The 15,474-nt window shown below is 52.1% G+C and overlaps 1 protein-coding gene across 4 annotated transcripts in view; it reads right to left on the bottom strand.

Moving 5' to 3' along the window:
• PLXNA2 (plexin A2) overlaps positions 1–9,634 on the bottom strand; it is a 186,129-nt gene extending 176,495 nt beyond the window's left edge. For all 4 annotated transcript variants that reach the window (XM_077775120.1, XM_077775121.1, XM_077775122.1 and 1 more), the window contains exons 1-2: positions 8,373–9,634; positions 2,612–2,794 (exon numbers count right to left, since the gene is read on the bottom strand). In XM_077775120.1, the coding sequence (XP_077631246.1) occupies positions 2,612–2,794; positions 8,373–9,605 (1,416 nt within the window). In that variant the 5' untranslated portion in view covers positions 9,606–9,634. The remainder of the gene's footprint in view (positions 1–2,611; positions 2,795–8,372) is intronic.
• Positions 9,635–15,474: the final 5,840 nt, after the last annotated feature.

Genomic DNA, 15,474 nt, shown 5'->3' on the forward strand with positions numbered 1-15,474 from the left:
TTTTTTTTTTTTTTTCCTTTATTTTCCTTCCTGTGTTGAAAGAGCTATGGGGTTTGGACCATGGTAGAGTTTCCTGGGGACATTCCACAAATTCCTCATGGGCTTCTGCTCTGGGGAGGGTGGAGGCAAGTGGGTGGGTAAATGGGAGACCAGTGGGAGCCAGGGTGTAAGTATCAGGTGCCTCAAAGGAGTGTGGGTGGAAAGGAAGGGCGGCTGCACGGGAGAGGGAGGGGTAATATGAGCTCAGAGAAAAGGCAAAGAAAAGCCAAGTGAAGACTGAGAAGGAGTGGCCAATTTGCAGGTTGGGACAAGCTGTGGGCGGCCACGCCCCAGCCTTGCCCTTGAACCCGCTGACTTGCATCCATAGCGACTCGTCGGCCGGGATTCCAACAAGGCCCAGAGAACTTGGCTGACTTGGGTGTGTGTGACTTGGAAAGCTGCCCCAAGCAGCCCCCTGTGTGTGCTGCACAAGATGTACAGAGATAGGGGGAGGTCAGTGCAAGGGTTCCTCTGCGTCTGGCCAGAGCGTTCTTGCTTCATTCAGCCTTCGTCTGCCCATTCGGCAAATGTCCATTCCTTGACTCCGACCCGGGACTGTCCGGAACGGAGGCACAAGTCCCTGGCTGACCTCCTCAGCAAGACTGGGCCTGAAGACTGTTCTCAGCCTCTATCCCTGGGCTCTGTGGCTGCTTCTTTAAGTAAAAGGGGGTGCCAAATTGAGTGTCAGGGCAAGAAGCAACTTGCCCTAGTCTCTATGCTTGGGCAAATCACTGGTTTTCTCTGGGCCTCAGTTTTCCTGCCGAGCAATGAGCATATCGGGCCAGGTGATATCTCAGTTTTCTTAGAACGGTTCTATCTTTCAAAAGCAGTTTAAGGCTGCTTAAGTGTCAACATGTGGTGAAAGAACGGGGCAGAAGGAGGGGAGTAAATATGAATGGGGCATGGCCCCTGGCTTGAACAGAACTCTCAAGAGACCAGCCGGCACACAAATGATCCCCAGTAGTGAAGGAAGGCCCTGGAAGTATAGGGGAAGAAGATGAACACCAGCTTATGTGTAGGTGCTGCTGGCCCCCAGAAAACCTTTGTGCAATTTAGAAAAAAGGTAGTCTCTGTGGGCAGATGACTTAGTAAGGGGAGCTCCTCTCGGTGGATGCTTGTACCTGAGGCTGCATGGCTGACAGAGAGGCTTCAGGCTGGATTTCAACTCCTGTAGGCTTCTTGGGCCAACGCTCCTATGCAAGGTGCTCTCCACCTGACTGAACAGGTAGATAACCCTCGCCAGCCTTACAGGTCCACACTGAACGCTGCCCAGTGCAATCGGCCATTTTAAATCTTGGTAGAGTCTCCTAAGGCCACTCCCCGCTCCCCCATTCTGGGAAGGCAAATGCGGGACCCACACTCATACTCTCTTCCATGTGCCTCAAGGCCAAGCCAAGGTCCACAGCCCCAGGCAGAGTAGGGGCACAGGACAGAAACACCTAACAGCCTCTGCACAGAGCGAGAAAAGGGTTAAAGGGCCTTAGTATCATGCGAACCAGAAGCGGTCTGGAAAGTTCAGCACCTCCACACAAACCTGGACCTGTTTTTCTCACCTCCTCTGGCAGCGGCTCAGAACAAGCAGGACGCGGAAATTCTTCCTCAGCTTCCCTCCCTGCCACCCTCTTTCCACATTCCCCGAAGACACCTTTCTTCCTAGGCTCTAAATGGATTAGGGGGGAAGAGCCGCAGGAGTGACATCACATCAAACGGTGAGGTCTCGCATGTGCCTTGATCCACAGGTGGCGGGACTGGGGAAGGTGGCAGAAGGGTAAGCTCGGGAAAAGGGGATTAGCTGGGACCGGAAAGAATGTGGCTGCTGTAATCCCACGTAATGAAACAGACGGCGCTTCGTCTCCGCACCCAAAGCAGGAGAGACAAGCAGGCACAAGCTGCCAGTTTCAGCCTTCTGTGCTGCCCGCCCCAGACAGCCAGTGCCCTCCGGCTGGCAGAGGGGCCCAGGACAGGCACCCGATAAGACGTCCACTTCTTCCTGGCAGCTCAAGCTTTGAGCGGGGAGTGGGAGGGCGGGGAAGTCTGTGATTGCGGGAAGAGGAAAGGCGGGAGAGTGGTCTGTCACCCCGGCCACCACATGTCATCATCAAACCAGTGCGACCTTTTGCCTGGATCCTTAGATTTGGGACCCATAACCTGCTTCAACCAGCTGCTTTGGACACAACAAAGACTTGTGACCAGTACAGTCAACTCTATAAACCGTGCGAAGGGATGTGTGACGTGGGTGATTCATAACACAGATAGTCGGTTCTCCCTGATTTGGAGATAAAGAATGATTCTTTTTCCCTCCGGGTGATGTACCTTTCCGATCCCATGAAGTGTGGGCAATATTGAAATACGCTTGCATTCCTTAGACACTCACTCACTAATGATTGGAAGAAGCAGCTAGAAGATAAGCCACAAAATTAACCCCTACCTACCCTCCCCTCCAATCCTATCCCCCTGGCCCAAGAAAGGGAAGAGCTGCCTGTATTAAATGTCCACAACAGCAGCCTTCCAGAAGGGGCTCTCAGCTAAGGAGCTGAACAGCACTGAGGGGTCTGGGTTCACAGACTCTTACCTTTTTCAGCTTGCCACTCTTCGTCCCCACAAAAACCACGCTGTAGCCATTGTAAACATAGGAAGCCACTGAGGTCATGCGGTCCCGGCTGGTGGTGTACAGGGTCAGACCCTCCACTGGAGTTGAGCCTCCAAGTGGCTGGTTGATGTCCAGTCCACAGAAGTTGTCATCAATGGGGACCGGCTGGAGGGAAGGGAGGGAAGTGGGGTAAGTGACAGGGGAGGCATGGCACAGTTTCCCTACACTATCCCCCACCCAACCACCGGCCCTAGGGCATCAGGCCTCAGGGAGGTACAGACTTGAGATTCCGGAACCTAACACACGCCTCAAACAAAAGCATCTCATCAACTGACTCACAGATCCCACACTGGCTCCTGTGAAACCAGATAGAGGGATCTGCGGCCTTCCGCACACTAACCTGCAATCATCCATCTCCCCTGCTGCTGAGAGATCCAGGGGTAATCTGGAGAGCGAATTGCGTGAACTCAGTTTCTGATCATTTTAATGTCCCTGTGGACCATACCATTGTATAGGGGTCCTTGTCTTTAGACAGAGGAGATTCAATCCAAAGGCACCATCACAGGGTTTCTACCAGCTGGAGGGGGGTTCTTGTCTGTGTTTCAGGCTGCAAGGACTCTCTTTGGGGATAAGAAATTTTAAGCCATTCAATTATTTACCACATGCTATACTGGGGAGAGATGAAAAGGGTCATCATAACATGGGACAGGCCCTTATACTGTGGAAAAGTTACTTAATCCACATAAACCTCAGTTTCTTCATTTGTGATACTACTCGACCAGTTTTCTGAGGACCAAACGAAATAATCAGAGCTCATTATCATCAGAGTTTTGTTAAACTGTATGATTTCTACTGTTGCACATGATAGGTTTTCAACAATGTTCATGGTGATGTAAATAAAAGGTAATTCTACAGGTGATGGCCTTTCTATGCCCAGGCTTTTGAAAGCACTGGTGGTGTGCCTGTATAGAGAGAGTATCTTTCAGGGGTGTCTGCACGGTCCAGGTGGTTAACCATCTGACTCTTGATTTTGGCTCAGGTCATGATCTCTCGGCTCATGAGTTGGAGCCCCGCATTGGGCTCTGCAGTGCAGAGCCTGCTTGGGATTCTCTCCAACCTCTCTGTCTCTCCCTTGCTTGTGTGTGCATTCTTTCTCTCACTCTCAAAATAAACATTAAAAAAAAAAAAAAAGAGGATCTTTCAGGAGACACTGGAGCATCTCTGAAAGAAGATCGCCCCGAACAAATGAAAGAATAGCTTATAGCTTAACCAAAAGTAGGAAGACCTGACTTCTAGTCCTGCTCTGTTGCTACACTTGGAATGGTAATATCCTCCTTGGGGGTTGTGCAGGGGGATATTATGTGGATTATTTCTAAGATCGCTTTCTATTAACAAAAACAACTATGCTCCTGGAGGACAGGACTGCCAAAGGGTTTGTCCTGCCTGCACAGCGCCTCGCCTGGGGCTGGGCCAGGCAGGGGCTCTGAGACACCCTGGTTAACGCGCAACCAGAATCCCACGGGCAGGGGCTGCAGACTTTGGGCCAGAAAGAGCCCAGACTCCTGCGGCAGCCGTCCCTCTGGGTCTGGCCAGGCATTCCGGAGAGGGGAAGGAAGTGATTCTGGTGAGAAACACAGAAAGCATGAGGGAGAAACCTGCAAACTGCTCTCTCCAGCTTCCTCCTCTAACCCTTCCCAGGGAACAGCAGAGGCTGGCACATCCCTCACTGACAGTCTGTTTCCTTGGAAAAATTGCTTTGTGGGCTGGGGCATGTGACGGCTAAACCTGGGACTTCCCTTCCCTTCTCTTCTCAGCTATTACGGGAATAGAGACTCGTATCCTGTGATTCCTTGGTGTTCTGTAGAGGGCTGGTATTGGTAGGAAGAGCTGCCCGTGTGTGTGTGTGTGTGTGTGTGTGTGTGTGTGTGTGTTCTTTAGAAAAAGGAATGACATTCAGGTTAAGGATGACCTTGAACAACTCTAGATAACAAGAATACCCACACAGCAGAAGGGATAAGCTCCTCGAGAAGGGAGCGAGGCAGTGGCCTGCTGGACAGCTCATGAGGGATGACTGTGTACGTGTCTGAATACAGTGACATCACATTGGTGGCTTGAAATCGGCCATGGTGGGAGTATTTGCACCAGGGAAATTGGCTAATGCTTCTAATCTAGTCTCCCCACCCCAGCCCTACTGCCTGCAGAGAACCCGCTCTTTAATATTTATAAGCACATCACTAGACTGAATGATGGAAATGTCTAGCTCTCTAGAAAGGCAGGCAGGAGGAATCAGTTACCACTCTTTAGGTTTTCTACATTCTTTTCTCATCCCTACACCATAGGTAGCAGGTACCCTGGTAAGACTCAAGAAATCTAAATTGTACTCCTGTTGCTCCTGCTGTCCAGCCCTGTGGCTCTGGTATGTCATGGACCCTCTCTGAGCCTCAGTTTTCTCATCTATAAAGGGAAAGGATTAGACCGGTGATGGTCAAGCTTTCTTTAGTCCTGAAAGTTCTTGATTCAGGGCTTTAGTTTCCTTTCCACTAAAGGGCTGGTAAGGCTGCAGAGTCTGGGCACAGGCATAGCCCAAGCCAGTTTCTGAGTAATGACGACAGAAGCAAAAACCTTGCCAGTGACTGTGGACGTCTCTACATCTTTCCTGATTCTAGAATCTTCAGAACTGTAGGGGGAAAAGTTTTTTGAGTTTTGTTTTTGTTTTTGCTTTTTGCTGAAGCCCCTGGAGTGGGCTGTTTTTTCTTTCTCTCTTCTCTAAATTGTCAGGCATTCCCAGACATCAGGAGCCCCTTTATCTTTGCTCAAATGGTGAGAGCTTGAAATATGGCTTTTCTTAGCAGCGGCATGGCTAAACGGAAAGAGCTTGGCCTCAGAAGTCACATGGGCTGAGCTGAACTCAAACCCCTGCTTTGTCATTTACAGTTGTGTAGGTTTCAGCAATGTATTTCATCTTTGTGAGCCTTTGTTCTTCCATCTGCCAAAAGGGGAGGATCTTTGTTCCTTTTGCTTCACAGGATTATACTGAGTATCAAATGAGATCAAATGAGATGATGCTCAAATTGCTCAACTCAGTCTTCAGTACACAGCTTCCATTCCATGAGTGATAGCCCTCTTCCTTACCCCTTTTCTGGGAGCAACGCTCAAGTCCTTCATCTGAGAGCTCCATGCCAGCCCACAGATTGTGTTAAAATTATGCCCTGGGACCACAGCTTCTCTCACCAATCCTTAACCCTCTCGAATGCCACCAAAGATTTCTGGATTCCCAGGTCTGGGACTCCTTAGATGACAAGGATTTTAAGCAGCTCCTTCTATTATAGCTTCCTCACCGACCACACTGTAGTTTGTACCGGGTGAGGGTGATTCTCAGGGGTGGGACGGGGGGCTCATGAGAGGCTGTTCTCACAGGTCCTGGTCCCACCTACTGTCACCTCTCTCCCAGTGCCTTTGCTGCTCTTTGGTCACTAGCCCGGGCTTGTCTCTCTGCAAGCCACTGGAGCCAGAGAAGGGTGGTGGCTTCCTCTTCCCTCTGGCTCAGAAGCAGGCAGGAATCAGCGGTTTCCTCCTGACAAGGCCCCCTCTGGGCAATGGGAACTAGGCTGGACTAGCGATTAACCCTTCCATTTCCTCCCCACTTTTTCTCATTGGCTGGGGACCCTCGGTTACAGGAGTTCAGTGCTGTAAAGAACTTTGGAGATGATCCAGTTCAACCTCCTCATCTAATAAAAGTGAAATAACAGCAAATAACTTTTTCTTTGTTATTATGGTTAATATTAATAATTACAAGTCCCATTTACTGAAAGCTTATTAAGTGTTAAGGATTGCACTAAGCATTTTATGTACGTTTTCTATTTGATCTCCATGATAATCATATGTGAGGGTATTGTTATCTCTATTTTAAAGATGAAAAAATTGCAGCTCAGACCAGGTACATAGCTTGCCCAAAGTGACACAGTTTTGAGTGGTAGAACTGATTTTTAAGTACATACCTGTTGGGCTTCAAAGTCTGTCATCCTAAGCACTACCCTATCATACCAAGCAAAAGATGGTGCGAACAGAAGCGTAGACTAGGCAGGACCTGTCCTCTTGCTTTAAGAAGTGGTTTTTGGTTCTAAGAGCAGGCGCCCTCAACTTAGGGTACTCAGAAGGCCATATGGGCCCCTTGGTCTCAGAGTTTTCCCCAGGCTGCTGATCCAGAGTCCACAGAACTTTGCCCAGAAATCTATCTTAGCACTTGTCACACATCACAGTAGTTAACTAATAATAATAAACCTAACATGGCACTAATCTTTGCGATGTATTGTCTCATGTGATCATCCCATGAGGTAGGCATCATGAGTCCCATTTCACAGATGATAATGTAGGGAGGTTAAATTACTTCTGAGGCCAGGAAGCAGCACAGATAGAATCTGAACCGTGATCTTTGTCTCTGAAGCCCAAACTTGTAGCTACTATCTCTCTCTCTTTATCTCTCTCTTTCTCTTTCTCTCCCACTAGATCATGAGATATGTAAGAGTAGTAATCACATTATGTTTTGTCTGCATCCTCAGAGCCCAGGAAATTGCTAGGCACTCAGAACATCTTCAATACCCTCTTGTTAAATGGATAGATCGATGGGCGAATGGATGGGTGATGGATGGATAGAGGGAGGGTGAAAGCAAGGATGGAGAGAGGGATGAATGGATAGATGGATGGATGGGCCGATGGGTGGGTGATGAATGGACGGAGGGAGGAATGGGGAGGCAGAGGGACGATGGATGGATGGATGGATGATGGTGGTGACTGCTCAGATGGCAGCATCTTGACCCTCTGTCAGGACAGTGCTTGCCACTGATGTTTGTATATCTGCTGTCCTCAGGTCTGGATCCTGAGCCTCCCCGACTCTCTTCTTGTCCCTTTGCCCAGACTCCTGATTCTTCTTCCCCAGTTTTCAACCTACCAGTCAAGCATGATTGACTTTCCCACTTCCTTTCCCACTCTTCCAACTTACATATCCAGCTGCCTACTCGGCTCCCTCATTGGCTTCCCAGCGGCCCACAGAACCCTACATGTGGACGAACTGGTCCTCATCACCACCCGCTGGCCTCATCCCCTACCACTCTTTCTCCTGGACACTCTGATCCAGCAGCAGCTTCTGAATGCTCTCCGCTGCTCCTCACATGCTCCTGGCCAGCTCCGAGCTCTTTGCACTTGCTGCTCCCTCTCTGGCATGTTTTCCCTAGATATCAACGTGACTCACTTCCTTACCTTCCTCAGTCTTTGCTCAAATGCCACTTTTCCAATGAATCAATCTACTTGGGTATCGCCTCTCCCTCTTTCCTGCTTTGTTTTTCTCAACAGTAATTATTGACCTCTGACGGATGACACATCTTCTGTATTTATTTGTCTCACTTCACTAATGAAAGATTCATGAAGGCAGGGCGCTTTGCTGCTCGGTCTGCCGCTGAAGGCAGCAGTGCCTACGATGGTGCCAGGTGTGATGCACACACCCGATAAATATAGATTTCAAATATATCTATACACTTGGAATGGCTCAGTGGATCAACAAGCATGCCCCAAGTGTCTGGTATAGGTCAGACTCTGTGTTACTGGTCACGAGCAGATAATAGGAACCTGAAACCCTCTCTCATTTCAGACCCTTTTTGAGAACAACAGGGTGTACGCCCGTGCGCCTGCAGCAAAGAGGCAGCCCGGGCCATGGATGGAGAGGGGAGTGAGGGGAGCGCCTCCTTACCGCCTTGGTGCACTGGACATCCTTCCCCAGCAGCCAGTTGAGCTCCAGGTTGCCCTCGCCTTGGTAGCAGGATTGCAGGCGCTCCTTGATCTGCAGGTTGACGGCCCTGATGGGGAAGGCACAGAGGGCAGAGTCGTCTGGCGGGTGGTGATACTGCTTCTGGCCTTTGGAGAAGATGGCAAAGAGCACATCGTCCCGGCCGCTGATATTGAAGGCCTGGGCCAGGGAGTCCCCAGGCTTGGCGAGGTAGGCGGCCTGCAGGAGGCGGTACTCCACCCCGGCCCGCGTGCAGCCGAAAGGCAGCGACACGTAGGAGTGGAACTTGGGGTCGTCCTTGCAGAGGCGCACGATGCGGGACGTGTAGAACAGGTCCCCCGCCGAGTTGATGGCCACGCCCTCGGGGGTCTCGGGCTGCACGGTGAGGAAGTAGACGAAGCCGCCGCTGGCAAAGCCATAGATGTAGAAGATGTCGAAGTGGGAGACCAGGGCCAGGGTGTCGGAGGGGATCTTGATAAGGGAGGAGACGAAGTCGCTGTGCAGCTCGTAGTCGAGCATGGCGGAGGACTCGGGGTCGCGGGGCAGCTTCCTGCTGGACAGGGTCGGGAAGTAATCCTGCTTGCCGTCCACTGCCGTGCCGATGAACAGCTTGCCGTCCTCGCCGTCGGATCGCACAATCACGCCGTACATCGTGCCGGTCTTGTTGACACTGGACAGGTAGTGCTCCTTCTTGTGTGACGGCTCCACCAGGATGAAGAGGTCGTCCAGGCGCAGCAGCTTGCACACGCCCTGGTAGAGGCTCCCGCAGGCCAGCAGGCGGTTCTCCGAGTAGTCAATGATGAGCAGCTTGTTGACGTTGTTGGTGAGGGTCAGCACCTCGCTGCAAGGCTGCACGATGAGAGGCGGGTAGCAGGACTTGTTGTCTTCCTCCGGCCCGGTCTTGTGGGCCACCTGGATGGTCAGGTTGCCTGTCAGCTTGTACACCCGGTTGATGGCCCCCACGTACACCGCGCCCGTGCCCCGGTGAACCGTCAGGTGGTTGAAAGTCCAGTCCCGGTTCTCCGAGTGGAAGGTGCTGAACTGAGGCACGCCGGCTGCCCCGGGGGCCAGCAGCACCCAGACCACGGAGAGCAGGACTACAGACCAGCTGTCAACCTCTGCAGCCCGTGGCCAGGGACTTTTCTGTTCCATTCTGAGTCGGGTGGGGACGAGGGCACAGATCCTCTGGCTTCTCATCTACTCCACCTTCCCAGCCGGCCCTCACATGGTTCTGGAAAACACAAGGCAGGGTGGTCAGACTGAAAATAAATCCCAGGAAGAGGGACTAGGATGGCCTGATCCAAGACCCCCATCCCGACTAGCTCTGAGTCTCTTCCTTCTGTATTTTGGCTTTTTTATTTTTAACATACCCCCCACCCTCCTTTGAGATGTTCAGGGACTCCTGTTATCTATTTTGGTCTCCAGCCTTTACGCTGTAAAATAATTTTTTTTTTTTTTTTTTTACTTTACAAAGCATCTCTATTTCTGTCTTCTTAAGACATCGTTTTTATCTCGGAGAGGTTAAAAGACGGTTTAAGTTCACCCAGCCAGTCAATTCCGGCGTTGGCACTAAAGCCGGTCTTCCCTATCCAGATGTCACGGCCGTCCTCTCCCGGTCGAGTGGAAATCTCTCCTGTTTTCTAAAAGCTTGTTTAGAAGGCCCTCTTCCAGGCTCTCTGGGTCAACTACTCCCAGAGTCTGATATCGCAAATAAAATTCCTTCTTATTTCAGACTTCCAGCCCCTCACACACTGCATTTCATTACTTTATCATGCTCTATGCCCTACAGTGAAGGAGAAGAGCTGTTCATCCTGAAAAGCAGCGATTCCCACTGCCCCAAGCCTCGTCCTCTCCAGAAAGAAGAATCCCTGAGCATTAGCTGTTGAAACTTGTTAGGAAGGTTAGAACAACACAGACACTGCTGGCTCTGGGGTTCCCGCATGGGCCATTCCAGAGCCTGCGCAGCCCCAGAGAGAAGGGCGGATACCCCCGGCCCTGCTTTGGGACAGAGCTGGGGGCACTCTCTGCCTCTCTGGAGAGCAAGTCGTTGGGTCTATGGAAATCACTTGAACTTCTGCTTCTCTGCAGGTGGAGCCCGGGAAGACCCGGCCTCCTTGCTGAGCAGGACTGGCTACCTGAGTCCAGCGTTACCCGCCTGGACAAGAGTTCTGGGTTTGGAAATCGTGGAAGCAAAGGGAGGCGAGTTGAGGATCAGCCTCACACCCACTGCAGGGGCCCCGTGACTGTTTAAGGATTCGTGAAGTCAACGCCAGGCCTCAGCCTGTCCCGCCTGAAGCCCAGGCACTCTCCTGTCCTGACTCTTTAGCTCCTCTTCCTCCGACCCCCAAGCTCTAAAGCTCATTCTGTATTCTAAGGAAGCTGCCCAGAACGGCAAGGTGGGGCTCCTGTGGAGGGCTTCTAGACTCCTGGGCAGAGGATGAGAGAGAAGAGCCTGTCCCATCTCTAAGCATCGTCTCTGACTTCTAGGGACAGGGACAGTGGCTGGAGCAGCAGGTGGCAGCAGCAGGAGGAGGCAGCGAGCTGTCTGGCAGACAAATCTGTCCCCAGCTGGACAGACTGCCCGGCAACCTTCTCAGGCAAGTCCAGACAGAACTCTGGGCTCAGGAGGCGGCCTGAATGGAAACACCCATACCAAGGATGAGGGATTTGCTCCAAGGCGGCTTAGGAGAGTCATGTCTCCTTCGACTCCCCTAGTCTGGCTGGAATGGGTTAGAATTAGAACAGGCGCCACCTTGGAAATCCGCACAGTGTTCGCTCTGTATCTTTAGAATGGCCCCCCTGCTCCCCGCCCCGAGGCCCGACAGCCACCATGGTGCCAGAGGGAGGCCCCACCTGACCGCCCTCTTCCAACCAGCCTCCGCTGGGGTGTTCTGGGGTGACTCATGAGGCCCCAGGCTTCCTTGGAAAGAGGAAGGCAACAGCGGCTTGAAGCCCAGGCTGACCTCAGCGACGCTGACACAGCCCTTCCGGCCCCACGCGCGCACCGGCAAAGCCTCCTGACAGACAGAGCTTTCGGTTTGAAAAGCAGAGGTTATTTTTAGCTACGTCCTGGGGCCGGTAGCAGGACGTGAATTCCTCAAGAGGAGCCATGGAAAGGAAATAACAGAACCCTCACATTCTCCAGCTGGCCCCGAGAGCTACGAGAGACCATTCCGGGCATGCCCCTGTCGCTGGGTAGGAAGGCTCCTTTGGTTTCAGAGCGCAGCTTCCCATGAGGAGCTGCGAGGAGGGTGGGAAGTGTCACCACGCTGCACTTGGGGTCCGGCCTTTTAAAAAGTGTGCTCTGAGACAGCCTGGCACGGAGCCGGTGGCCATCACGCCCGTGCCTTCCCCATAGCTCGTGCCTTCTGCACGTACACGGTTAGCCCGTGGCTGGAGGAAGAAGGTCCTGGGAGCAGAGACAACATCAAAGGACATGGTGTGACATTAAGATCAACCGTCTCACCCTCCTGCCCACTATCCACGTGAGGCTGTTGGAATAGGGACCGGCTTTTGTGATTTGGTGGAATTGGGGGGAACACATTTGGGCCCCAGGGCAAGTCAAGTCTCATGTCTCTTTCTGGCAGAATGGGGGCAATTATAGAATCTACCTCTAAGGTGGTCCTGAGAGGGAATGAGATGCACGGGGACCCCTGAGCGCGGTGCCTGGCGCACGGTGCATGCTCGATGAGGGTTAGCTGTTGTTAGTATCCCCGAAGCCTCCCCGGGAGACTGTGTTTCAGGAATCCCGCCAGAGCTCTTGAGCTCCATTATTTGCTCATGTTCCTCCTTTCCATGGGAATAAACACTGAGGGTAGACCTTTGAGCCCTGATTCTCCCTGACCCAGCGAAGCCTGTATCGGGGAAAGGGAATGGATCCAAGGTGATCTTTTCTATTGTACTACTGCACAGGCCCCAGCATGGCTCTCTGCAGTCAGCCGGGGGGCCAGGGGAGGCGCAGAATCCTGGGAGCTACGAACTATGAATGGGAAAGTTGGCCCGATGCCTGGAACGTATGAAGTCACGAGGCAGGAGGAAGAGCCAGGGAACTCGGGAACCTAGGACTCAAATCCTGCTCCTGTTACCCAGGAGGACTGCGGCATTAATCTGGTTGGACATCTCCCCAAGCCTATTTCTTGGTTTTAAAGGGTGCTTGAATGAACCAGTTTGTAAGATTTCTTCTTTCAGGTGAAGTGATACCCTGAGCTTCTTTCCTTTAGCTTCTAGACTGTGTAATTGAAATTGATGTCCTTCCAAGCTACCTGGTAAGGCTGGTTAGGACAGGAGTTCTCAACAGACCACTGCAGTGGGCTTTGTCTTCTCATTCCTTAGTCTGCATGTGCTGTGGGACAGACAGACGGCCCCTGGGGCCTGTGACCAGGCAGTAGCAGGGACTCTGGTGTACTGGGGTTAGGAGGGGGTACGGTCTGCAGTGTTGGGCTGGCAGGGGACGCTCACAGTCCATGTTGTGGACTTTCGCAAGTCCACCAGAATTAACAGCCAAGTCAAGAGCCTTCGTCTCTCCATGCCGAGGCTGATATGACCAGGTAGCCATTCCAAAGTGGGGCCCCACTGTCAAGGACCGAGTCTCCTCTCTGAGTTCAGAGGAAGGCAGAATTGTTGTGCCCCTGATGAGAGGCAATGCGCTCTAATGGTTAAGTGCATGAGCTCTGAACTTAGATGCTTGGATTCAAACAGAGCCAACAGCTGTGTAAACTTGGTCAAGGTACTCAGCCATTCTGTGATGCTATGTCACTGTCTATATAACATGGGATTAGCAGCGGCATCTACCCCATCAGATTATTACGATGAAGTCAGTTAATACATAGAAAGCACTTAGAATGACGTCCAGTCCATCTGAAACATTTGAGATGCATTAGCCTTTATTATTAATAATTTATTTGTCAATATTTCCAGCTCTTCATGAACTCCATCATTCTACGATCTGTCTTAGGATGAATTTTCCATCCTTGGTTTGGTAGAAACTAGAGAGTATGTGCCTATGACTTGGAGTGTAGCATTTCTCCCTAACGCCGGCTGATGTCAACGTCAGGAATTTCCTCCCCATGATGCCTCCTTCTTTCTGTCACTTCTCTCTCTCTCTCTCTCTCTGTGTCTCTTTGTGAAGTCTCTCTGCCACATGCATTCTCAAGAGCCAACACTTTCCTACTGTCTCTTGTCCCCACAAGACACGCAGCTCCAGGACGCTAGCCCTACCCGCTGAGCCTGCGGAGACACCTTACTCAGGGCACTCCTGATGCCAAGGAGAGGCCACACTTGCCTCTTCGGGAAGCAAGTACCGCTAAATATTTTATCGGGAGGGCTTGATGACACCATCCCCCCGATCAGGATTCAGGTGTTGGTGGCAGGCAGTAGAGGCATCTAATACCTCCCAGTCCCACTGCTGTGGGTGCCAGGGGCGAAGCAGGGGGGAGATGAGAATCAGACACTCTCTGCTCCGTTCAAGGCAGGACTCCCTCCTCCCTGCCTACCCGCTCCGTTGCTTTGCCTTTCTTGAGACCTCTGGGTGCCCTGCCTCTATGCACCTGCTCACCCAGCCTCCCTCATTGCTGAAGGAGCCAGGAGGAAGAGAGCTTACAGTTGGGATACCTTTTTTTTTTTTTGCCAAATTGCATCAATGTTCATGGTAATAGATCTCACCCCCTGGGACCCACCTGCAGCAGCACCGCCACCGCTGTCCCCGTTTTATGGCCACCGCCACCACACCTTTGGGACCGCCACCACACCTCTGGGACCAGCATCACCGGCATCATCTTGCCTGTGATATTGTTCATAACAGTAATGGTAAGAGGTGCCCATAATCACAACTGCACCGAGCAGGTGGCTCACACAGCCAGGATGCTGACAGAAAAGGTACACGTGGCAACGAAGCCCATGAAGTCCGGGAAGGAGTCCGCCGCTGTTCCCGGGCCCCACGCCCCCCTCCTTCCTCACCCACGGCAGAGCGAGCGAAGTCCGTCCCTGTCCCCCTGCTCTCCTTTCTGATAAGGAGGGCCGGACAAGCAGCAAGCCAGGGCCAGTGCTAAGGGGATTATAAGATTGCTCCAATCCACTACTCTTCTTCCTTTCTTTTTTTTAGTAAAGAAACCAAAGCCCACGGAAAGGAGACAAACTGTTCATTGTGACCCAGATGAGTCGGGGAGAGGCCAGACCTTGTGACAAAAAATCTAGTGCTTCCTCTGCTGCAGGCGAAAGGGCCCTGGGAGTCAGCTATGCTCCGCCTGGAGACTGGCCCGTTTGGGGGAGACAAGGTGACGGTGGCGGTGGCAGGCCCGTGATGGACAGGAGTGCGCCGCGCCTGAGCAGGAGCGGATATGCAGGGCAGGTGCGAGGAGGAGGAGGGATCGAGGGCCGATGGCTCCTAGACAACCTCACAGACAGGAAGCCTCTTCCTCCCAAAGAGTGAGAACTGCAGCAGGAGAGACTGAAGTTACATACTAAGGGGGACCTCCCGTCTAGAGATGATTCCTGGGCTTCCTGCCAAGGAGCCCGGACTTTTCTAACCCTGAGTCTTCCCGACCGCTGTCTAGGAATACGTTTACCCAGAGGCAGGGGACTGGTCCCAATGACCTCGGAAGGCTCCTTTGGGTTTAAGACGTCTATGAATTCAAGCCTGTGAGGATAAATTGTCTACACGTGAGATTCTGGGGCCCTGGATCGTCCCCTGTGGCGGAACGATCCTGAAGGACCTGTCATAATGTCATCCGCGCAGTCGTACATGCAAACATCCCGAGCGTCGCTCTGTCTAACACGGACCTCGGAGATAGTCCAGGCACGTTGGGCAGCACAAGGTGAACGAGAGGGCGCGCGTGACGGCCCCGGGTAATGCCGACAGCTCAAAGGCCTCAATTAGAGTAAAAGGAGCTATCTGGTATTTAAATAATTATTAGATTGAAGGAATAATCATGGGTTTGGGCTGATTTTTTCCCCACTGTCACCCTGATGGTGTCTATAATATTATTATTCAAATGCCCATGTTTCTCCCTGAGGAGAGACCCAGAGAGAGAGAGAGAGAGAGAGAGAGAGAGAGGAGAGAGGGGGGGTG

Source organism: Crocuta crocuta, unplaced genomic scaffold (assembly GCF_008692635.1).
Source record: "Crocuta crocuta isolate KB4526 unplaced genomic scaffold, BGI_CrCroc_1.0 scaffold207, whole genome shotgun sequence".
Taxonomy (NCBI): Eukaryota; Metazoa; Chordata; class Mammalia; order Carnivora; family Hyaenidae; genus Crocuta; species Crocuta crocuta.